This window comes from Prorops nasuta, unplaced genomic scaffold, assembly GCF_024137725.1.
Source record: "Prorops nasuta isolate Cenicafe-Biocafe unplaced genomic scaffold, Cenicafe_Pnas_1.2 PNAS00038, whole genome shotgun sequence".
Taxonomy (NCBI): Eukaryota; Metazoa; Arthropoda; class Insecta; order Hymenoptera; family Bethylidae; genus Prorops; species Prorops nasuta.
This window is the reverse complement of record NW_027116835.1, coordinates 522,885-547,970: the sequence shown is the minus strand read 5'-3', so window position 1 is coordinate 547,970 and position 25,086 is coordinate 522,885. Positions and strand designations below refer to the sequence as shown.

At 38.6% G+C, this 25,086-nt stretch overlaps 2 protein-coding genes across 7 annotated transcripts in view; one reads left to right on the top strand and one right to left on the bottom strand.

The window, feature by feature from the left end:
* LOC136783972 (neurogenic protein mastermind-like) overlaps positions 1-6,553 on the top strand; it is a 102,030-nt gene extending 95,477 nt beyond the window's left edge. For all 5 annotated transcript variants that reach the window (XM_066744400.1, XM_066744398.1, XM_066744399.1 and 2 more), the window contains one exon: positions 50-6,553. In XM_066744400.1, coding sequence (XP_066600497.1) covers positions 50-282 — 233 coding nt within the window. In that variant the 3' untranslated portion in view covers positions 283-6,553. The remainder of the gene's footprint in view (positions 1-49) is intronic.
* A 527-nt stretch (positions 6,554-7,080) lies between these two features.
* Positions 7,081-25,086, bottom strand: part of Shrm (Shroom) — a 169,410-nt gene continuing 151,404 nt past the window's right edge. For both annotated transcript variants that reach the window (XM_066744240.1, XM_066744239.1), the window contains exons 8-13: positions 15,639-16,251; positions 14,506-15,532; positions 13,052-13,199; positions 10,816-11,026; positions 10,451-10,717; positions 7,081-10,349 (exon numbers count right to left, since the gene is read on the bottom strand). In XM_066744240.1, coding sequence (XP_066600337.1) covers positions 10,098-10,349; positions 10,451-10,717; positions 10,816-11,026; positions 13,052-13,199; positions 14,506-15,532; positions 15,639-16,251 — 2,518 coding nt within the window. In that variant the 3' untranslated portion in view covers positions 7,081-10,097. The remainder of the gene's footprint in view (positions 10,350-10,450; positions 10,718-10,815; positions 11,027-13,051; positions 13,200-14,505; positions 15,533-15,638; positions 16,252-25,086) is intronic.

Below are 25,086 nucleotides of genomic sequence, written 5' to 3'. Positions count from 1 at the left end.
AGATTATTGGTCCAGGTTTGTAATAGACACTGTGATTTCGTATCTATAGGTTCTCCGTTGCATCCACATCAACAGTATGGCGGGGGCAGTCCTGGAGTTCGAGGTTTGACGCAGCAGCATACGCAGCCACCTCAAGCACACACGGATCCATCCGTAGCAGCCGCGGATTTCAGCCTTGAATTTCTCGAGGGCCTACCAGCGGGAGATACCTCTAATTTTAGCGCTCAAGAGTTGCTGAATTCTCTTGATTCCACTGCTGCATTCAACCTTGATATTCTCTAAGGCAATTCCTTTTGCCGCAGATTGTCCAGATTGGGAAATTCCAATGTTACCGGATCGATAATAGCGTTAACCAGATCAAGCATATCGTCTTAACGTCGCTCAAAAACTCTTCCCTTGTTTATCAACAAATGGAAGCGAAACCGATTTGCGATAATCATTCTTATCGATAAGCTTTTCACAAATTCTTTTGACTCTTCTTTCTCTCTTATATTCATGCATCAACGTACACACTTTACGTTTCGTCTAATCGTTACCCCTCCGTATTCGTACACCAATTAAATACCGGAGATTAAAAAGTATTTTATATAATTTTCTATTCATTTTGACGAAAGCTTCGATCGCTTTAATTTGTCAAATCTACGTACGTATAATATCTGTGAAAGTATGTATCAGAACGAAGATCACACACACACACACACACACACCGTTCCATCGTTCTATGTTTTTCCTAACTTCAGAAATAGCCCCGACAGCAAAGTTGGTCCCAACGAGGTCGAAACCAATGGTTTTCAAGCCATTATGACATAATGATGGCCGGTAAATTTGCTATCGGCCAGACAAGTGTGTTTCATCCCGTCGCGATATATAACATAAAGTCTATCATAAGATTCTAATTTTTAGTGACATTTCACTGATCTTAGGCGTTAAATATTTTACCCGTAATGGATAAAAGTATTGAATCGCGATTTTCAATAGCTTCAACGTATGCTGATCAATATTTCGTCGTATTAACGACCGGTTTTAGCGCGTTATCGACAGCTTCCTCCAGCTGTCGCCTAATCGATTTAGGCACTTGCGTTTAGTGAAATTTAACTTTATATCGCTATAAAGAGGCGATTATCACAAACAATAAAACGTGGACGATCAAGAAGTAATCCGTGATTTTAATGCGTTATTGCTTCTCAAGTTTTGTATACATAAAAGTTGGCTGTAATTTGCTCTCGAAATCATACGTGACCAAATCTAAACTATTCAACAATAAGTTTCGTGGCAGTTCTCTAAAGTCACATGAAAACTATGGCAGAGACGATTTTTGAGAACACGGACAAAGCTTTCGAGTGCTAGTGTCGACGAGATTCGAAACTTCGACGAGCACTCTACCAGACAGCTGTACTATCTTGATATTCCACGCGATTTTTCGCTACAATACGATATATACATATATATATAGCACGATTGAGTAAAATGATGAAAATAATTTTTAAGTCGAAAGCGAGTAGTGCTTAAAAAGATTTCTTATCCGAATCTTTCAGTCCAGGCAAAGATTCTTTGCCAATGATCCTTGACCTAGGTCTTACGCGTATATATGACCTATGTTTTTGTCCTGTCATTCTAAAGGATATTGATATAGGTTTTGGCCTTCCATTTAGGATAATTTTTCGCTTTTCACTTAAGAATCATTCTCCTCTGTTGTATATATAAAGTTATCGAGTTTAATTACCCGAAGTAGCTAGAAAGCACTTTATTTCGCTACGCGCTTTCGAACGAATTCAATAATTAGCATTCTCACGTGAAATAGATAATCAATTATGACACTGTACTAATACTAACTAGAAAATAACGTATTTAAAAATGCGTCTCATAAGACGCTCATACAATTAACAGAAAGTCAATTATACATTCGATTTGATAAACCAAGGCACGCGTGATTTAGCTTCACGCGTTAATTTGATTTATCACGCTATAAGCGCCATTTTTCAATGGCGAGATAACAGCAAGCCCCTCCTAAAATATGTTACTATGCATAAACGAACAGTAAATCTTCATTGTACATAAGTTTATGATGTGAGGAGAATTTAAGATATACTGAATTCGCAAAGTTTAGCTGATTAAATTTAAGAAATTTATTATATAGATATATTAATAATATTAAGTAAGATAAAATTGACAGCACCGTACTCTGGCATAAAGAGAGAGAGAGAGAGAGAGAGAGAGAGTGCGTGCGTGCATGCGTGCGTGCATTCGTTTGTACGTGTGAGAGGGCGAAAGAATAATAGAGTAATAGGGAGAGAGAGTCGGACGAAAGAAATACTTTATGAATGAATGACAACGATTGAATGCAACGGCGTTAAAGCACATTACGTGATCTGATGTGTATTTATTGATTGTAATAGTCTTGAATGTGCTATAGTGCCAGGTCGGAGTTGCACACAACCAATGGCGGTGAGGTAAGGTCTGTTTAGTGTTCAACGAACTCTAACTTTAATTATATCATTGAAAGATCTATAACTATTATTTGATCGTTGTATTAATTGCACAGCACTATAATTTGTAGAAATTGGTGTTCGATAAAATTCCCTTTATGATTAGTACTTTTTCAACTCAGGAGAATTGCAGTGTGTCGAGCGTTTTAGTTGTTTTCGAAAATAATAACATATTGCTTATGCGTGGATTCTGTGATATAATTACAGTGTTAGTTCGAAATCCTTATTGAACAGGTTTGCAATTTATCTTCCAAATGGTAATACATTCCATAAAAGAAAACAGATTCTAGGGACAGCAATGAATTCAACCAAAACTGTTTGTTTTAAAGAAGAAAACAAAAAGTAGGCAGTTGTCGAAAAGTATTGCTATAAAAGCTCCATATACATAGGCAAGAGTCCTCGACCGTTCGCCGAAAGTGTGCACGAAGACTTCCAATCGAATATTCGCTTATATATACAATAAAGTCTCCAGTTATAAGTTTATAAGTCAGGTGTGATTAGGAAACATTTTTAATTTTTCAATCAGGGGCGGAGCGACGTAATTGTCTTTGTAAAATATTGGGGCCACGAAACATAATCTAAAAAAGGGAACGAGGAAAGAGACAGGTGCTCTGATACTTACGTCAATATTACTTATTGTAAATGTAGATCAAAAATGGTAGAATCACCACCTATAAATGTTGTTCCGTTTTTCGATGGTCTGCCTCAACGAGTGAGTAAGTGATACTTAAAAATCGTAACATTTTAATGGAAGAGTATTAGGGACCAACATTAACAGCACGTGCTTAGTGATTACGGTGTCATTTCGGTGGGTCGCTAATAGTATAGGGACTGAGATTAATTAGTATGCTATCTCTCATGATTAAGATAAAACAATTACTTATAAAGAAAATGAAAAACAAAACGCCGAGTTAATTTGTCCATGCATTACTGGACACTATCCATTATAATGTGGATATTTATATATAATTACTTTGGCCACAATAAGTAATTAAGTAAATTATTCTTTTACATTAATTCTACGTAAAAAGTCTTTATATACGGACGAACACATATCTAATTATTTATGTTATTTATAATTTTATAATACGGTCATTCGCATAGAATAGACTTCCTGTTGGATTTAAGACTGTTTTAATAAAGCGTTGAAAATTTCCAAGAAAAATCTATTTATTTCAGTATTCTTAAAATAGTCTTAATAATGTTCAAAATACCGAGCTTCTCACTGATTACTGAATATGACATAATTTACGCGTATACATTTGAATAATCCGCATTCCATCTGTGTTCAATTTTTTTTAGCTATCTGCCATACGTAAAGTTTTAAACTTTTTTTTAATCACTACTCCATTCTTATTCTATTATCATTCAATTAAATTTTCCTTAAAATGTTTCGCACGTCAATAAACAACGAAGCTTGATGACAAATTTGTTGACCAACTGGTGCTACCTGAAGATTTTACTAATATTAATTACGCTTTCAAGTAGGGAGGAGAATTAAAATCACACACAGTGATCGAATAGATTACTACGAAAGCAATGGCAAACAATACTTACTGAAATAATTGTTTTGGATTAGGTAATAACGCTTTATTAAATACAATGAAGGTTTGAGGAAAAAAAAATTCGATGAACCGTATTATATTTTGAAATGATGACCCACTGTTGTACACACGATTAGATGTAACCATGCAACGTTGCTACAAGATGACAACAAAGCGCGATGATTAACTTATTATCTTATTAACCATCTGGTAATTTATAAGATTTTTACTGGATCTTGCATTACTTTAAAAAATATATATTCATTAATAATCTACGATATATAAACACGATATATGAAGTAAACACACTACACAATTGTTTTTATACAAGTTGTATCAGATATCTATCGACAACTCATCCGATTACTTAAGAAATTACACGAAACAGAAAACTCGTTGAAAAGATCAGTCTTTTTTTTTTATACGTAATTATCTAGCATAGAACATAAGACAATTTTTTAACATGTTTCAAAGAGACTCCTATTGCAGGATATCAGCGATGGATTAATTTATATAATTGTTACCCAAGGGAATATAATATAGTTAATTAAATATTTATAGGAAAATCTGTCTGTACCAAAGGTATTTTATCAACGATGATGTATAGGACAACCAATCGCTATTATTCATTTTTACACTAATAGTCATCGTTGTGAAAATACTAGAATCGACAGTTTTTCTTATGGAATATAATGTGATGAGAAAAAACAAAGCTTTTTTAGCTCTACTTCATTCTTGCAAAGCATACACTGTTAATAAACTGATGAAATAATGCAAATGTTGATTTGAGTCAAGTTAATCGACCGCGTTACGGATAACATTTGTGGGATCAGTATTTCTATCTGAAGAGGGATATATAGCATGAGAGGAAAGGGGCATAAAGAATGATTTTGATAAGGAAGTAATGTAGACAATGACAACGCATCGGTTTTTCTTTCCTTTTTCTTTCGACTTGTAAATATCGTAGCAACAATGAAAGAATGGCGAATGCGAGAAAAAGGACAAGTGATTAGCATAAAAAAGGATAGTTATAAATCGCGATCGTATTTCTTACGTTTCCCGATCTACTGCTTTTTAGCAGTAGTTGTGTAAATTTTTATTTCCAAAAAATATTAATATTTTTCTATTTACCGTAGGAAGTAATTCAAAAGAAAAGAGTTTGCACTAATAAGATTACTCTTAGTGTAGCTATTATTTAAAAAAAAAAAAAACTTTAATAACACAGCTATTATAGTTTTATTCATTTATTTATGACGTTTGAATGATTTAATTAAATGAGCATTGTTTTAAGGCGACAAATTTTTCTTTGTGTTTTACAATTATTCTTAAGAAATTTGATTCTACAAACTGTGAAATCCTTGCGAAACATTTTTATTTCTTTTTCTGTAATTAAGCGATCAAATGAAGAGGTAGCAATTAGAGACGTTGGATTGTATCACAGAAGGATTTCTGTAAATAATAGTATATCGTTATTATTTATGTTGCTCTTTGCAGTAAGTAATAATGAACTATTGTAATAACTCGTATTTTAACATAATGAAAAAAAAAGGCGAGAATCATAAGCACGGAACATGTATATAAGCTATGAATATATATATATGTATCTCCTCTGGTAAAGGATATATATATATAGTTTTCGGATAATTATTTTTATTACAGTTATCATTATAAGTAACTATTATTATTATTATTATTATTATTATTATTGCTATATTATTATATTATTACCATATCGCGCCTGCTGTATTATCTTATTATTATTCTCATCGTCATGTCATTATCATCACATCACTTTCATCAATCATCTCCATCTCTATTAGCATAATCATTCTTATTTCGTTATCATTGTCATTTTAATTATTATTATCAATAATGATTTTACTACTGTCATTATTTGCCTCCGGCCAATGATCTCAAAAAATAGCAGCAGCTTCGGCCAGAGTCCTTTGCTAAACTCGACTATCATACTGCAACTCTCTCTCTACTTATAATTTTCTGGCCTCCTATTACATTTTTGTTACAAGAAATATCTTAGAGAAAATATGAAAACATGCATATATTTTTCTTTTGTTTAATAAAAAATTATATTATTATTCTTATGAAGCGCATTCCAAAATGTGTAGAAGATTTTTTTAATACTTCATTTTATATTAAAAATGTTTCAAATTCCGAAACAAAATTTACACGCTAGACATAATAACGTTCCTCTCTTCAGATTGGATCATGCATTCTTCCGTTGCATAAGACAGGCAATCACTTGTGTATTATCTAAAATCACTTATAAGTCAGAATACAGAAGACAATTTGGTAATAGAGTTCTGTTCGGTCTCTCAGTATCGTACCATATCAATATTATATCTGATGCACAATAACATATTAATTTACGAAACGAAATATTCGTCTCTATATATATTGTATTTTTTCAGATATTTATTATTAGAAATATTATTCAAATTACGTACGTTGCGCTTATGCTTTTTATGTTAAGTTCCTCATTCATCAGTAGTCCATGATAATGCACAATTGTATTTATTTCTCCCGATAATCTGGGTTATATTATAATATATTATAAAAAAAAGCTATCCGATCATTTTTCACGCCATTGATTTTTCAATTTCAATTTGGTATTTCATACAAGTCAGCTTGGATGACGTACTGCATTATGCAATTTGAATAGTGACTTAAATTTTGAGAATATTTTTATCTTTTTTTTAATTACGAAACTGATGACAGTTGAACACTGATAAATGATTCATAAACATGTTTTATTGTCTGAGAGTCAAGACATTTTTTCATGTCTTTGTATATTTTTATGCAATGTTGTAGAATGATATTGTTTCAAATATATTATACAGATAATAATAAACAAATTTATATGCCATATATCGATGTCTGAAATGTTTCCCAGTCATGTCCTCTGATATGTGAACAAAATAAAGGAAAGGAGTTGGAAATGTCTTTTTTCAGGTAAGCATACGGTATTCGCTGGGTACCATTTGACACGATTTTCTAGCTAGGCCTTTCTGACAATTTAAAGGAAGAAAAAGAGCAAATAAAGAGCCGAAAACCTGTTTCAAACAAAAAGTTACGGTCCTCTTGAGATTTTTAATAGAGAACCTCTTATCACTTACTTCATATTCTTACATATTATCTGGAAAGTTGGTCAAAAGCTTGTTTCCATTTATTATTTGATATAGTCGTTTATGCAATACTTCGTTTAGAACGTATACATACAGGTGTGTGTCTGTGTGCGACTCTTCTCTGTGAGATATTTTAGAGTTGCCGATTATTCATTCTCTTTTTAGGGGAAGGGGATAGGGCTTATCGAAGGTGTGTGTTTCTTTTTTCGTTGTATATATAAAATCATATGAGAAACAAAGAAATATTTATTTTTAACATGTTATTTATTGCAAGCGAGTTTGAGAAAAGTAATTATCGTAATATTTTCGTATTACATTCGCATGTGATAATAATATCAGACTAAGAATGACCTAATAATGTGTCGCCAAGAATCGGCGACGCTCTTGTATCTGTAGATATGTATATGTGTCTATTGTTATGAGTTTCCGCAACACGCGTAAAAACCTGTGTTGCATTATGTACATAGCGGGGACGTTAACTCTATTAATGTTCTTAAAAATTACGTATAGCCTAGGAATTAATGGAACGTTTCTTCTCGTAAAGATAGAATCCAGAGCACCATGTTTCGAAAGAAAAAATTCGTTATGTACAAGAAATATTCAATCGCAAGATTTTTTCTAATTAATCCAATGAGCATTTTGAATATAACGCAACGGGATTGGTATGCTGCTGCTCTTAATCGCACAGCCGCGTTGTAACTTGGCTACTTTTGTCGTGCGGCGAGTTCTTAAATTATCGCTGTGCCTTTATTAGCAAATATCGAGAAATAAACGAGGAACCGAAACTGACTATTTAATATCGTAAAATTTTATGCCCTGTGTTCAGTCTTGTTCATTCTGACTGACATCGTGATCGTTCAACTCCATAAAATCAAATCTATACTTTTGAAATTTTTATAAAGCCTTTCATTACTCTTGATTACATTCTTGCTTAAGAATTCACGGCTATTACTTACTAAACGAGAGAATAATGGAAGATCCACGATGAAGCAATGATTTTGTTGCTTTAGTTATTCCTCGTTAAATTGAAACGTATCATTCCAGATTTTATAAGATGAACTCCATCGCGCGATTTTTGAGTTTTCTGTAAGTTTTTCATTACCGAGCTCAAAAGTCTGGAGGATTCGTCTCTTTATAATTTAAGGCCATATCCTCCTCTCCGTATTAACGCTTTCAACGGAGAGGATAAATACACGCATGAAAAAGAGATGAGGCATAAAATTTTAGATGAATTTACCACGAAGACTCGAAATTATTGCAACAATGCAAATATCGCAAGAGTTCCTTGGCATTTTATCATACATAGAGTAAATAAATCACAAGCATCATAGAGATCTGGCAGATCTCTGGGTTAGAACAAATCGTAAAATAGTATTCGTTGTATATGTATATATATAGGTGTGCGTGAATATGTTTACACATTTTTTCTACTGTTTATATATCTATATATGTATTTCTTGAGTGTGTACTTAAGCTCTATATAGTCACTTTATTATTATATTATATATATATATATATATATTTATATATATATATATATATATACAATGTGTCGCTCGGTTGCCTGCGTCGTTAAAATATCTCGCGATACTTGAAAAAAAAAAAAAAAAATGTATTTCTTACTCTTATATCACATCGTGTTGTATATAAGAAAGGGTGTGTACAGCTAATTTTGTGTAGAGTCCCAAAAAATTCATAATATCTAATATCGATGTTGAACGATTATTTCCGTTTCGCTGCGTTTCCTGATGAGTTTTGTAAAAATAAAAATTTAGAAAGTATGGTAATTTCAAAATACGCACATTTTACATATAAGCTGTTTACAATATTCTAAAGATATAACGCACCACCACAAGTAACACTGTACAAATGATCAAATTTGGAATTCGGATGATAATCTTCAGATTGTAAATTTCGTCGATTAGTGTAAAATTTCAAAGCTTATAGATACTTTTTAACAGCGCATATAACTGATAAATAATAATAATAGTACTAGTAGAATAGACATTTTCGCAAGAACCTAAGGATAGATCAAAAATGTATGATTATACACGAGAGAGAAGAATGTGAATATATTCAAGGTTTTTTTTTATATAAATACCATTGTTATTTTCGGCTTCTGCAAAATTAAATTATCGTTAATTAAAGTTTTACCATATCTATGTACAAGATGTTTATTGCGTCAGACACGTGTCTCGGTCTTTTGAAAAATTTTACTTCCGAAAGTTTAGAACAAAATTGTTAGGACCTCTTGATTTTTCACGACCGCGATACAAATAAAATAATCATAATTTTAAGAACGACTAGGCACTTGACGATTTCGCAATCACATTCGGTTCTTTCGCGCAGATTACAATTTGACTCAACGGATCTTACACCGTAAAGCTGCTGCCAAATAATTTTCGCCGATAATCTCATCAAACATCTACACGGTATTCGTCACGCCTGCATGTGAATAATAATAATTCATTGTCCTTTAATCTCTTAAAATTTATAATTTCCCTTTAATTAAGAAATCTTTTGTTTTTATGTCGGAAGAATATATGTACAAAATAAAATATATATATATATAAATGTGTGTGTGTGTGTGAGTGTGTGTATATTTACGGTTTATAATTATATTCAGAGAGTTATACATTAAGGTGAAAAATTTACAAGCTGATATCTAGGAAATTTGAAGCCATGATAGCATGTTCATCTCAATCTTTATGTTACAATTATCGACTAGCCAAACTGTTTCCCTTACAAGTACAACCGAGCGTCTTTAATTAATGTTCTTATATATGTATAGCGTATGAACCGAGTCTTATTCACTCTCCATAAGTCCTTAAGGGACGCCTAACGAATGCAGGCAATATACGCACTGTTTTTCTTACAACAAACGTTTTGAAGTTGAAACGGTCAGTTTCTCTTCTTCACCGTTTAAACTAGTCGATCGCTTCTTTCAAGGCAGCTAATTGCTCCTCGCCTAATTTCACTTTATCTTGGATTTCTCGTCCGTCCATGATTAGCTTAGCTTTCATATTAATGAAGTGTTGGTAGTCCGCGAACTCTTCGTTGTTCAAGTACTTTGATAGTATTGCTGATACGTAGACGCTGCGCTTGTCGATGTTGCTCTTGAGAACTTTAGCCTCTTCCAGCTGATCCATCAATTTGTCCCTTTTACTCTCCAAGATTTTCTGTGAATGAAGAACGGGATATTTGTTATCGTAGAAATAAATGAGTAAGAGAAAGAAATGTGGCCAATAATAAAGATTTATACATATATGTATGTACTGACCCTTTCCTTGTGATCAGCTGGCATCCCGTATAGAGCGTTCTCCGCTCTGGCCAATCTACCGCTGAGTCCAAGGAGGAGACTAGTGATTTTGCCAACTTCTTCAACGTGAACGCGATATTTCGAGGATTCGGTCGAACGTGCCAGCGCGGATATTCGAGTTGCAACGCGTGCACCCAGTGCCTCGTTTATTTCACCTTCCTCTCTCACAGCCTCCTGCTCGGCCCTCAGTACCACTAATTTCTTATCCAGCCTCATCATCAGCTCCTCCTGAAGAAACCGGCGAAAACACACAGTTGTGGTAAAGATGTAGAGCGAAGCAATAATAATTTGATCATCAGGTAGAAAGGACGAGGGAAAGAAATTACCTTCTTCTGCCTGAGATCGAGACTATCGATGCTGGTAGCAGGCGGTGCTTCGTCAGAGTTTACGGATCCATCGACGCTCACGTCGCGTGAGTATTGCGTTAAGAACCTTGCTTTACCTTCGGAAATGGTGAAGTATGCCGAAGTTGGCGACAATGGACCGCTTAGGTCGATCGACGATGGGGTGGCCGGAGCCGATGACACTGCTTCTTCTCTGAAATCATACGTTGTACTTTTAATTCGTTGCAATCGCCTCGCCGCGCCGCCCCACGCGGAAGCACATACCCTTTCACAACTGCGAATAATGAGAAAGTATTGCGTGAAAATATCGCCGCATGACTCACCCAGCCGAATTAATTAACTTTTCGAGCTAGGCAACGACACGCGTGCGCGCACAGCACATCTCAACATTTTATCATACCACTTTGCGTCGTTAATAAAACTTTGTTAAATCGATCGATACAACCTCCTATCAGACTTGACATATCAGCTATATATGTATTTATCATTGCACAGCCGATAAAGTATATATACTTGCTGACGTTTAACAATACAAGAAATACAGAAATGTATATAGATGAGTCTGGAAGAAGAAGGAAGAGAGTAGAGAGAATGTAGGTATCCTATATTGCGTATGCACGTTGTCAATGACGAGAGACGCATTAACATTAAAATGGATTTTTCGTACGCCTTTGTTTCGCCCAACTATATATATATATATTGCTATAAAAGAAGAGAAAGTGGCTATAGAGGAGATGAAGCTAGAGAACAAACACGCGATTCAATAAATGTCGAGCTTTAACCAATAGTAGAGTAGTCCTGCATATACGATGGTGCAGAACTTGAAAGGGATGTGTGCAGATAAGAAGTTGTTTCACGAATTCAGATTAATCGTCACATGCAACGTTATTCCAATTGATTAATAACCAATAATTTCTCGTTAAATCGTATTTGGAGAATCAATTTGATACTCCGTACTCTTCCCAGTAGGTATTTACCTTATTTGTTTGGAGCGTTGTTAGAATATTTGAAAAGTAGTGTGTTAGAAGCATCTGTTGCAAAGTTATATGCTAGCGGGAAAGGTACTAGATCCTGGTGAATAGAATAGCTGATGGGAAACATATGTTAGATTAATTTGTGATATTATTCGCAAATTGCAAACATGTTGGTCTACTTTTTACGTCGGCCTATATCCATTCCTTCGAGACGGGATGAAATTGATGAGCGATGACACACGCACTAGACCCAGTCGAGCCGATACTACCAAGCATTCGTCTGAGACTGGCATAATAACATGATACGTAGACAACAACCACCGAGTAGTTGGCTTGACAATATCATTTATGGTTGGTTACGCAACAACCTTGTGCCTCGCGTGTACTTTCTCCTTGAACGGACCGGCGGAAGTATTGTCCTCGTTGAGCTACGTAAGATAGACCGGATCGGCAGGAAAGGTAAGTACTACTAGGGATTTTTGCTCATCCCGTCAACTCTTATTGCTCCGCGCGTTAAATAGCGCGTAAATAATCAAACTGGACGTACGATAACAACTCGTCCCGACATTTGATAAGGTGATTCTCCGATACTATAGCTATATAGCCACTATGACACATTTCAGTTTACTATATACACGGTGGAAAATATACAAACTCGGTCTTTATATATACATATATATATAGGAATGCGACAAACCTCGCAATTTTCCAATTTTAAGGGACAAAGGGAACAAATGTACGAGACATTTTTTTCACACTTGTATAACAATGATTATAGAGAAGGACAATTAAATTGCAGTATCAATGCTCAGCCACTTTACCATGTTCGACTGCAAGAGTCTCGTTGTCCTCACCCACGTAAACACCGTGGTCATGGGATAATGAGGAATCTCCTATTTAAATATTATAATTGCTTAGCCGTAGAATATACAATCCATTATCCTCTTGGTTAAACACAAAGAGCGGGAGTGCCATCTTTAAGGCAACAGCGACGATTGTGTGAATTTACGAGGGCTGGCTTGCAACAATAGTTCGATCGGTAAGTATAATCAATCAATGTTATTGATTTCAACGGAAAGATTAATAACGATAGGATGTGGAGATGAAAAAGCATTTTGTTTACGCTTTTGCACTTTCATGCAGGAAGATGCAAAAGCTGGAAGCAATAATGAGATGGCAAAGCAAATAATAAGATGTATAGAAGGAAAATTAAAACAGGCTTGTTGGCACACACACACACTCACTTTTTATCGTCGACGGTGCCGTTCTCGATACACGAGGCCGTTGACTCCTCGAGGGAGAGGCGTCGCCTCGGTCGTGGCTGCAAGGTCGCTTCCACCCTGAAGAGACCGGAAACGTAGTCTGTAGGTTTCTTGTGCTCTGGCACTGGAACTGATAAGGGAAGAATATAATGATAAACGTAGAAAAAAATATTTCGCACTTGTGCTATGGTGCTTGGTAGTTACTGAGACTTCTCGGAAGCTCTCTTGCTCTCATGCGCGAAGGGATTTTTAAATCGTCTCGACGGCAACGCTTTGTATAATCGAATAACTCGGTCGGTGCTGATTATTGGGTTAAGGCTTATTAAAATAAAAGGTCATCGACTCTGAGCTACGATCGCCCCTTTCATACATATACATAAGTCTACTATCTTCGACATGCCCACACAGTGCTCTCGGCAGCCGAGTCGAACCGGGCCTAGCCGAGCCGAGCCGAGGCGAACCGAGCCGAGTCGTCTACCCTCCAATACCTTAATCTCGCTTACATCGGTATACACAGATTTGTAATCATGTACGGAGTAACCATGGAGATACGATGGAAAAGCTTGAGTTAATTTACCAGCGATTTTTTTATCACAGTAAATATTATATATTTAAAGAAAGCCATGCATTATACGGGGCATCGATATAGTCTATAGCATCAGTGTACAGGACGCGCGTTGTGGTTTCGAGTCATACGTGATCAGTGGCTTCTCGCTCGAAGAACACGTATGTACGGTAGAAAACGTATATACGTCTCGTGTGTGGCCTCTAACCACGCGTGAACATTACGCTTATAGGTGCACGTGCAATTCTGGCGCGCGAACCATTACCATCGCGCGCCCTGTATGCATGCTCGTGACACGTGCGCGTGTGTGTGCGTGTGGAAAAAGAATATACCGGCGTTCGTGTGCTACGTGCGAAAGCAGAGAGTGGCAGGCATATTGCGACGAGAGGCCGGAGAACGTGGAGAGAAGCCAGCTAAACTCTGGACTTAACGAACGATGCCTGCATTCCTCGCTTGCTAATCGAGTTAGCTATATACAGGATCACGCGTGACTATCGACGAATAGAAACACTGGACTCTGCGATCTGACATAAAGATACCCGAAGCAAACACAGCACGCGTTGCTTCTACATAAACAGAAATAAAATGAAAGGTACCAGGCAATTAACCATATGACTGACTAGGCGCTTTTACATGGGATATCTTGGTGCAAAAACAATTTATTTGCTTGTAGAACGCGATAAATGTGCCATGCTAGCGGACCGTGTTAATGACTATCGATACTTGTACAAAAATAATTACAGCAAACGTGTATAATTATAGCACGAAAGGTCCAAGTGATCTCTGTACAATTACAGCAGGCTAAGAATAGAAGCTAAGATAGATATTATGTGTATACGCGAGAGCAATAGCACATAGAGCTGCAGCTCACCAAGAATAGGTAGAAGCTTGTCATTGGGGCTTAGTTGACTAGCCAAGTCCCTGCTGAGTTCCTCGCACTCGATCTCTTCGGGTAATTTTTTCCTAGGCTCCGGTAACTGTTCCTCGCATTTGCCATTCAGATCCTGATCAGCGTATTCCAAGAGATCCGTTTGCGAGGCTGCGTCACTGGTGGCAGCGTTCACTCGGAGAACCACCTCGGTACGTTGCACCAGGGTCAAGCCCTCTATTCCTGGTTGAGGCGAGACACAGGGTGACCCTAGCGGAGAACATTTATCCTCTACCGGAGAGCCTGGAGAGGAGGACGAGGACGAGGACGAGGATGAGGATGAGGATGAGGAGGTTTTCGACAGACTGGACATGGACGACAAAGAAGATCTATTCGACCTCGACTTGGACGACGATGAAGAGAAGGGTCTGTCTTTCGCGTGAAAATCGTTGGTTTGGCTCCCACGAGTTTGACTAGGGGAGTCCGACCTATCCCAGAAGATGTTGCTGTCAGTCTGACTAGGACTCGAGACCTTCCTGACGATGGCCAGACGTTCGATCCGAGACTCGAGCCTCGTAGGGGAGTCCATAGACTTCTTCGGGGATATTCTCGATGGCAAGGTTCGCGGCGATGTCCTGGCATCGGTTGATCTGCCCGACGACGAGGAACTCGAGCAACTTCCGGTTCTTCTGGGAACGGCCCCCCGAGGACTCGAACGTTCAAACTGATCCGGTGATTTCGGTGGCGAGGTTGATGGTAGCGCTGGCCTGTCCGAGTATATCATATCCGGACTCTGGGTCTCTTGACTCCTCGACCAACAATTCTCCAAACTTATGCTCATCATTGAATTATTGCTGGCGTTGCTGATGGTGGTCGTCGTGGTGTAGCATGACGTCGAGACGGTACTTCTCTTCTCGTTACGGCGGTTGAGTAACTCGATGTTCTGCGACGTCATTTCGATCGTGGCACTTCTGTCACGAAAGAAATCATCGCTGGGAGACGTTAGCGCATCGATACTTCGCTGTTGCTTCTGATGGAGGAAAAGGAATGCAATGAAATAATGGAAGGAATTGTGCAGCGGCAACTATACTTTTCTATAAATAACTGCATGATAGCGAAAAGTGTGAAATTCTTACCTCTCTGGTTTGAGGGAGTGGCTCGCAACTGGCGGCCAGTTTTCGCCGCTCCCTCTCGAGCTGCCTGTTTCTGTCGTTGAGAACTTGGATGCTCTGCGGTGATAGTCGTTCCCTCTTCTGCTCGTGCTCGTATTTCTTCTCCTGGTACCTCCTCTCTTGGTGCTTTTGATTCTGATGGCGATCCTCGAGGTTATCGTTATTGTTGTTCTCACTGTTCCGTGATCTGATTTCGCTGGCCTGCAGCTTCTTCGTTAAATCATTGGAGAGTTTTCCAATAACCTCGGCAGTGTGCTGCTGCTGCTGATGATGATGATTATGATGATGATGATGATGATGATTGTTCTTTTCCTCGATCCTGTGATGGAGGGCATCGACACTGTGAGACTTTGACAAGTCCGAGTGCTGATGATGATTGTTTCTATGGTGGTGAAGATGGTGCTGCTGCAATCCGTGATGAGGTGTCACGCGAAGGAGAACAGGATCATCGTTATCCCGGGGTGGTGGCCAATCCTCCAGCCTCGAAGTTGGAGACATTGTTCGCTTGTAGCTACCTTCGCTGTCCGGCGCACCACGTTCTCTCTTGTACGCCAGATACGAAGCCTTCGATTGACTTCTACGAGAGAATCAAAATCATCGAATTAGTCGAGTCGTTGAAAAGGAGCTCTGAAGAAACGTACGTTACATATATGCTAACGACAACTTTTCATTTCTGCATCTGAGTTTATATCGCGAAACATCAACTTGTGCTCGATGCTTTTATATATGTATATATACATATATCCAAGCTGAAGAAGCAGTGTTTCTTAGCATGCTTTCTAAAGAATCAAATGTAGATCTAAATTCAACGGTCGTGGCACGTTTTTTCTCCGAAAGCTCCGAGACTGCGTCCCGACAAGCTTATCCTTGTTTGTAATGCACTGTGACGCAGGCTACCGAATACAACGCGGAATATTTATTTTTTTTTGTTTCTTCGAGTGATTTTTCAGCCCAAACACGTACTCGTCGGTATACACTTTCACGTTAATGCTTGTAAATTTAGCTTAACACGTGTATCTTTGATAATTTAACTGGCTTTAACCTCGAAACGAGAAATACTATATCGGGGATTGACCTCGAAAATGGCTCTGGAAACTTTGTTGGCTCAGTGGTATAGTTTAATATTTATCAGAATGGACTGTGTTTGGTTTTCAGATATTATCGAGTTTCGCGCGAAGCCTCTGTCCTTATCTATCACCGTGTCTGGTTATACGCGCGACAGTATACTGAGCTATGACAATAATAACAATAACAATAATGTGACTGTTTGCACAGTCTTTCTCTTTAGAGATTCGGTTGGGAGAAGCAAAAATCGTAGAGCTCTTTGCAAAGTTGATAAAGAAACAAGGGCAAAAGCGAGGAATATTCAGGAGTAATATACAGTATAGCCCTCGAGAATATAAGCCTATATTTTCATTTATTTGTCCGGAAACGAGAAGCTTCGAAGAAGACAATGGAAACAATAAACTGCGCAACTGCAGATATTTATTGTACTGCCTATTATTCAATCGCTTATTCATTCAATACATATTTCCGTTTAGTAATTCTTTGCTCGCTGGAGTTCTGAGTCAAGCAAGCACAAGTCACAAGGAACAATATCCCTTTATCATTCGTGGCCACTATCAGCCATACGATTATAAATATGTAATCTTTTGTGCGCAATCTTGTTCTCGTCGCTGGCAATGGATAAAGGAAAGGTGCACGGGGGTGTGCGTGAAGCCATAACGACCACAACTACCATAACAAGTTACACGTACACGACAACGTGCACCGCGGATGTAGAGGAATCTCGCTGGCCGGACAAAGAAGCCTTTGCGCGAGGAACAAGGATAAAGGGACGAATAAAAGGGTGGAGGGGACATTGTTCGTGCGCACACTGACAACAATGGTAACGTGCATCTTCCATGATTAATCGTTCAATGGCATTGATTAATCGGTCAAATTGCTGCCTAGTAGTAATATGGTACCGCGAGATCGTGACCAATTGGAGCCTTTAATTCTCAACGTCCGTATTACGCGACGAGGAAGACTCGTGTTCTCGCTCTCGAGCCCTCTTATGAAATTCGTTCTTTCGATCAAACCCTTCGAAAGATAAGAGCTATATATCCTCAAAAGTCACGATTTATCATTAAAAAATCGTTGAAGCTTCGCTACACGGTCAATATTTTCCAAACGTATGTCTGGCGTTTTACTATACGTATGGTACGTACATATGATAGGGGGGTGGGACAGCGTTGCGTTTTAATGGGTCCGGATGTACCTCGTAAAACTAATTGAAACGGGTGCACGGCTTATTCTTCGCCGACGCACGAGTATATATATCTACTCAATTCCGAGCTTTTTTTTCTTAACTTTTTTCAAATAGAATACATATACATATATATATATATATAAGAAAATACAAGTTGGAGGAATACCGTATAGAAATATTTGCAAGATTTCGTAAGATATTATATACATATATGTATAAAGAGAGAGAGAGAGAGAGAGAGAGAGAGAGAGAGAGGAAAAGGGCGTTTTGCCGTGGTTTCTGTGATATTTGATAATCTTTGGAATTTTAATAATCGTCGATCGGTCTCGGCTGGTCGATTCGAGAGCCGTTGGCGAACCAAGCAAAGTAAACGTTGTTTCAGGATGATCGGGAATTGGAGAGACGATGATGGGAGCAAGAGATCATCTCATCTCATTGGGGCGCATCGTGAGAGGCTTTGGCTAGGCAGGACTGAGAAAAATGAGGTTTTTCCTTTGCCAGTGAGCTTAAAGACGGTGTTTCAGCGGTGCCCGTCGACGGTGTACATATAGCGCGTATATATCGACGGTGAAAGGTTCGGTATTGAGAGCCTTCGAGATGGATAAGTTGACGAAGAGCGGTCAGTTAGCCGGTTAACAGTGAAGAATAATGAGGGTTAAGGCTGTGGTCTATGATCAGTAGGTGAACGCACAACGTAATGCGCTTCTGTTCCGTCCTAACGATATTCTGATTAGCGCGCGCAACCAATATAAGCATAACTGTCGGCTCGGCTGCTCTATCCATGCATCCATATACCCATTGCGATAGAAGCGCTTATACGCTCGTACATATTATCCACCTTATGGTTACGTTGATTGTAGATTTCGCCTACACAACCAAGCTGAAGAAAATTCACGTAATCGCCTAATCGAACGGTAATAATTTTTCCACCGCGCCGCTACAGCAATCGCTCTCCTTATGAAACAGCTAAATCGTAAAAGTCCTAATTGACTTTATATGGAATTTAATCAAGTCCTATAGCAAGAAACTGCGCGCTACACGATCGATGATTTATTTTTATAATTATTGATATAATTTATCGCGTTACATGCCAGCAGAATTTCACGGGGCTTCCATACACTGCAGTCGACGTCAGATCTGGGCTAGCATTGGGATGCTATACAGTTGGGACGATATCGTTACAAGCGATTTTAAACGGCACGTATATGCAGCGAGTGAGACACGACACGCGACTATCGCGGAATTCGGCCGAGTTTAATCTTACGACCTGAATATCTTTAACACTGATACATGCACCAACTATAGCTTCTCTCTTCTTTTCCAAGATTGCTCTATGCTCGCGATATAATCCACTGGTATATGATCGACCTCCGGGCTGATACCCTTTCGGCCGATTGTACACACCGATATCATTGCCACTCATCCATCTCATGTATATATTATAAGACTGAAAGCTATGGCAATTTCTAAAAAATGTCACATTACAAAACCAGTTTGAATGATTGATCGGGAGAGGCTCGATCGTTTGCTTCGTATATAGTATGATACGCGAACACACTTTGAGAAATTCATTCCCCTTGCTTGTTGGTATACCTATACACACACGGGTTAGAAGGACTTTCGAGTTTTTCTTCGTCTTAAATGATTTGTGACCTGATTCTCTAATTGGGGCTAATTGTAAGCAAAGTGGATCATGATCGTTTAAATTAATCATACGGAGAAGAGCGATGCGGCTGGACGAGGACGATTTAAGCATAGATCGAAATAATTATCCCTTGCCCGGCGCGGCGCGCAGTCACTTTCATCTCTCGTAAACTTGTTTTTGCTTTCTTCTACTCTCTTTGAAGCGCCACTTCGCTTAACGCTAGTGGATATGCGTGAAATTTTACAGCGTCATTAGACACGAGAGAAAATCGACAAGTTTGAAATATTTACAGCCCTTTGCCGTTTTGCGGGAAATCTCAACGTCTCGTAAATACTGAAAATTATTCCAAAAGAAGATCGATAACTGTAATAAATAGCGCCTTTAGGATCTATGTAAATCTAATGTGTTATATATATATATATATATATAGTTTAGAATACATACATTTCTCCTTCTAGCTGTAGGAGTACATAAATATATATATATAACCACTTGAAAATAGCTCGGAGAAAATCAAGAAATTACGCTAGGCGGTATGGGCCAGCGATAACAATATAGTAATTGAACGTATAAATAAAAAATAAGAAAGTGAATTAAATTAGCCATTAAGATTTAACAAGCGTGTTTTATAATCTACGCGAGATTTACGTAATTAAACAGACCCTTGGCCAGCCATAATTGTTCGTTAAATAAAATTGAAACGCGGAAATTTACCGATCTGATCGATCGAGTTTTGGGGTTATTGGAGGGAGGAGATGGGAGGGGGGGGGGGGTGAAGTTAGTTGATAAAAAGAGGAGTCAGCGCATTTACATAAGAGAGGCCAGCAAAATTTTACTTTCATGCTCTTATCGACTCGGTCGCATCTGCGAGCACGAACGTTCCACTTCCGCGGCCTGAAATACAAATAAAGAAGTAATCGGTATATATATATATATATATATAGGCTTCCTTTGGCGGAGAGCGAGAGAATCTCGCGCAGAAAAGAAAGCCCCCGAACCGCGAGGCTAAACAGCGCGAAACCAGACGAAACGCAAGAACAAACTCGCGCGAGCGACATGGAAGAAAGTTAAAAAAAGTCGGCTTGGGAATCTAATCACGTGCGAAGCAACGTGTGTGTGTGTCGTCTCAAAGTGGGAAAAGACAGGGAGAGTTTGCATATATTTAATAAGAAATAAATGGTAGAAACATAGATCAATAGGAGGTTTGTAGAGCGAACGAACGAAACGGTTACTTTGGCAGAGTTAAAAGTGGACGAGAAAATGAGGGTAAACAGAAGAAGACGTATATATAGGGAGGAGTTGGAGAGGCAGGTAAAGAAAGATGGCGAGAAGGAAGGAGGAGAGTAAAATTCGCGTCGGATTCTAATCACGCGAGGAAATGTGCGTGAAATCTGGACGGGGCGGAGCTTCGGTCGTTATTCCCTCGTCAAGTAGGAAAGAACCGTTGGTATACCGACGAGTGTTCTTGGAATCTATTCGAGGCACGTCGAGGAATCGAGCGGAGGCCGCGCGTCCATCCTGAAATTCCGTCATTATCCCCCCCCCCCCCCCCCACATATGGACGGAAAAAGAATAGCCAAGTGCTTATGAAAACGCGACTCTCACACACGTACCCGACTGATCTAATGGAGCCATGGGCGAGGGGAAAAAAATATTGGAGAATCGGCTATTTCCTCCCGTGTCGTACGTTCGCTCGCGCGAGCGCGCGCGCCACAGTCTGCCCGACCAACACACGCTATATGTACTCATTCCCGTTTCGTCACTCGCGCGCGCTCTCCGAGAAATCAACGACATCCCGAAGCTCGCGTGATTACCGCGAATAACTACGCAGAAACAGTTTCTACGAGTTCAACGCTCCTCATGCTCATTCAAGTGTCCAGAAAGAGGAAAGACGAGGCGAAGGATCAACTTTGTTTGACAATTAAAGTCCCTTGGCAGGAGGGAAGAAGGAACGATTGCGTGCCAGATGGACATATTCAGCGAAGCCCCACAATTTTCAGGAGGATCGAGAAGGATTAACGGGACAATTAAATAGATTCTAGCTGAGAATGAGATACCTGGAATTTCTTATATAATCTAATGATGCTTACCGAATAACAAGATAGATATACGCGCTGGTATATACATAGATTTTTATTGGCTCAATTACGTAGGCTCGAAAACAAAAATAGCAAACCCGATACTTCCTGCTGCGCATAGCCTCGCAGTGTGCTACACCGCGATCGCGCGCGCTCGTTACGTTTTCCAAATCTCCTTTTTACAATCTACGGAGAAACGCTAGGGTTTTCAAAACACAAATCGCCATACTTCCTGATACACCATTCTTATATAGCCAGTAATTTACTTGGCCAACCCATTGTTTTCCTTATGATAATCATTCTTTCTTCTACCCCGTTTATTTCCTTATTAAAGTGAAATAAAAGTGTAGAGAGAAGGAGGGGGGGTGGGGGGAGAGAGAGAGAGTTTTTTCATCATTGATTTCACGCACAAACTCTTTAATCAATTCTCGTTAAAGGCGAATCGATTCGCGCGAGCTGGCCAATTAGTCTTTTGGTATATATATATAATATATATATATATATATATATCTCGATTCCGCTGGACGAGCAGCAACGATGGATTACATGAGCCGCGGCGGCGCGGCGTCGGATCGAAAACTACGATATCTAGGGACTCTAGTTGCACAGCTAGCAATATATTACGTAATACGTAATCGCACAGGCGCAGAGAAATATACACGCAAATCGCTCGGACAACTCCTTTCACGATCGAATTCGCGCGCGTAAATTTTTATATCGCCCAAACGCGAAAATAAGCATCGCGCGCGTTCCTTCTGTGCGTTTCTTTCACCATATTCGACTCTATATACATTGCAATTTTCTTAGTAACAATTAAGGTTTGTATTTGCTCGAACGAGATTGCAGGGCTATACGCGTGTCGTCTATTACGCTATAGTGATTTTTGCGCGGCACAAGCAAGCTGATGCAAGGTTGGATGAGATTCGAGATAGCGTAATTAGTCCGCAGGTAAGTTTGTATGACGTAAAATAAGTTTGATATTATCGTACATCTATTAGAATCTGTGGAGAGTGTAGCGTGTAACTGGTGAGGAAATTAATCTGTCTGCTACTTTAATAAATATTGCTCGGCGATATAATGGAGCGTGGAGAGTGGATTATCGTGCGCGCGCGCGCGAGAATGATATATAAAAGTCTGCAGGAGGAGCGTAAAGTGCGTCTAGCAGAAAGTTGTCGCCCAACGACAAGTTGAGTAATTTATTGGCAAGATGAGCGTCTGGCCAGTAGCAGGTTTACCTACCAGTATATCACGGTAATTGATGGTTGGCGCTTCATTTTCTGCCGAGATTTTGCCGGCCCCGGCCTGCACGCTGTGCTGCATGACTATATACTATGTATACCAGATAACCAGTTCTTATTTATCAGTATTGCCATTACACAATCAACTTCTAGCGGTAAGATGCACTGGCTGCCTTATGCTATAAACTACCTATAAACCTCCCAGAAAATTCATTACCTTCATTCTCATATCTTTCAAAGACGGATCACCTGCGGCCGCATTTATTCTCCCCCCCCCCCCCCTGCACGCACGTCTTTTATTAAAGCAAATCCATCTCCCTTTATCTGTCCAACCTTCCACTAGTTTCGCCTCCAAGAATAATCGCTTCCTACACTACGGAATTTGCATAGTTCAAACTTGAACCAATGATGAAAGCAGCTTGATAGATACTTTAAAATGTATCCCTGCTCAATATTATTATTGCCGCGCGCACGTCTCGTACAGCATATGGGACACGAACGATCTGCCAGAGATACATACATTTATTTAGCTCTCTAAGAAAAATCTTGCCTCGTTAAATTATTTCCACTGTTTGCCCGATACTTTTTAGATTGTCTCCTTGAATAATTGCATCGAGCCATAAAATATATTTCTCGGTATATGCGATGAATTAACATAATTTAAGTGGCCAATCATTTGAATTCCTCACGTAAGAGACGTAGTAAAATCGCGCAGCGCTGAATTTACATCGTTAAACTGTAGAGTGATATGAAAATTGGTTCGATCATTTGTCATTAGATTTCAACTGATAGTTTCACTGCATGAGATATGCCTATATATATATATATATATATTGTACAGAATATTTTCAAGTAAATTAATTGACGCATGCAAATGGAAACCGATGCAGTAATAATTGTTGGTAATTTTATCCGACTACTGCATATCTTTCGAGTAATGCATGTAATAATTATATATAAATGCACAGTATTCAATATTACCAGGTAAATTATCATCAATGTGTGTTGCGCATCGATGTTAATTCTTCTTTTTTTTTGTAAATAATCATCTGTAATTTTATTCGGCATCAACAGCCACGTAATAGGCGTGTAATTATACGCACATATGACTATACAAGGGGCTACTAGTTAGTTGCAGGGTCGTTCGCGGATTAATCGTTTCGTCTATCATTTTTTCGATCGTCTCCCATTATATTATAGTAAGTTTTCTGCTAGCTGGAAGATGCGCTTATGTTTATTATATGGTGCGTATATGGTAACGCTAAGCTGCTCTTAGTATTCATGAGCTATACAGGCGCGTGGTTATTTAACAAACTTGAAGAAATTTTGAATGAATGTCCTGTGTTTATCCTACAGCTGCATGTATATATATATTATACACTGGGACTCTACCGAAAATCATCGTTTAAGACTCGGGACAAGTTTTACTCATGTCATGTATCCAATAAATAATAGAATTAATAATGACAATATGATGCTAGAGCTAGAGTGCATGGCATATAAAATGATAAAGTTTAGACTTACAGCAGAGTGCATGGATTAATCGTATCGTGAAAGGTTTGATTCATCTGGAAGTCATTAGGAACGATCGAGGTTTGACATTTCAGGTCAGTGATCGATATTATTGCGACACTTGGATAATTAACTGAAAGTAGATTTAAGAAGCACATGCATATATATATAATGCTAGCCTCGGAGTGGTAAGCCCTTTGAGAGTAACCCTAACGGACCGAGACCTCTCTCAGACCCATCCTAGGCAAAATGTTATGCTTTGAGAAATTGGACGCGGACACACGGATGGACGGAGAAGAAAACAAGTGCGGTTTTACTGGCCGAGCTCTCCGTTATCGCGAACCAGCTACATCTTAGACGTCTACTGATTTATGTTTTACTCGTACGAATTGTTATGGTCAGCCACACTACTCATTTCCAATACGATGGAATCTTTAAACAAAGTTTCCTTCTTACATACTCGTTGCAAGAGAAAAAATAAAGAATTAACGAATTTTCCTTTCTAATTTTTTCGAAAAATATTATATAATTGGAATATTCATACAAATAAAACCCATACTTCTTGTGTGCGTGAGGCACGCGCGCGTGTCCATGTTACGCAAACAAAAGCTCGTTTCTTATAACGATAAATAGCGGTTTAAACTTGTCTTTCGACTGAAATATCTGGTGGTGCATCAACGGGTACGGT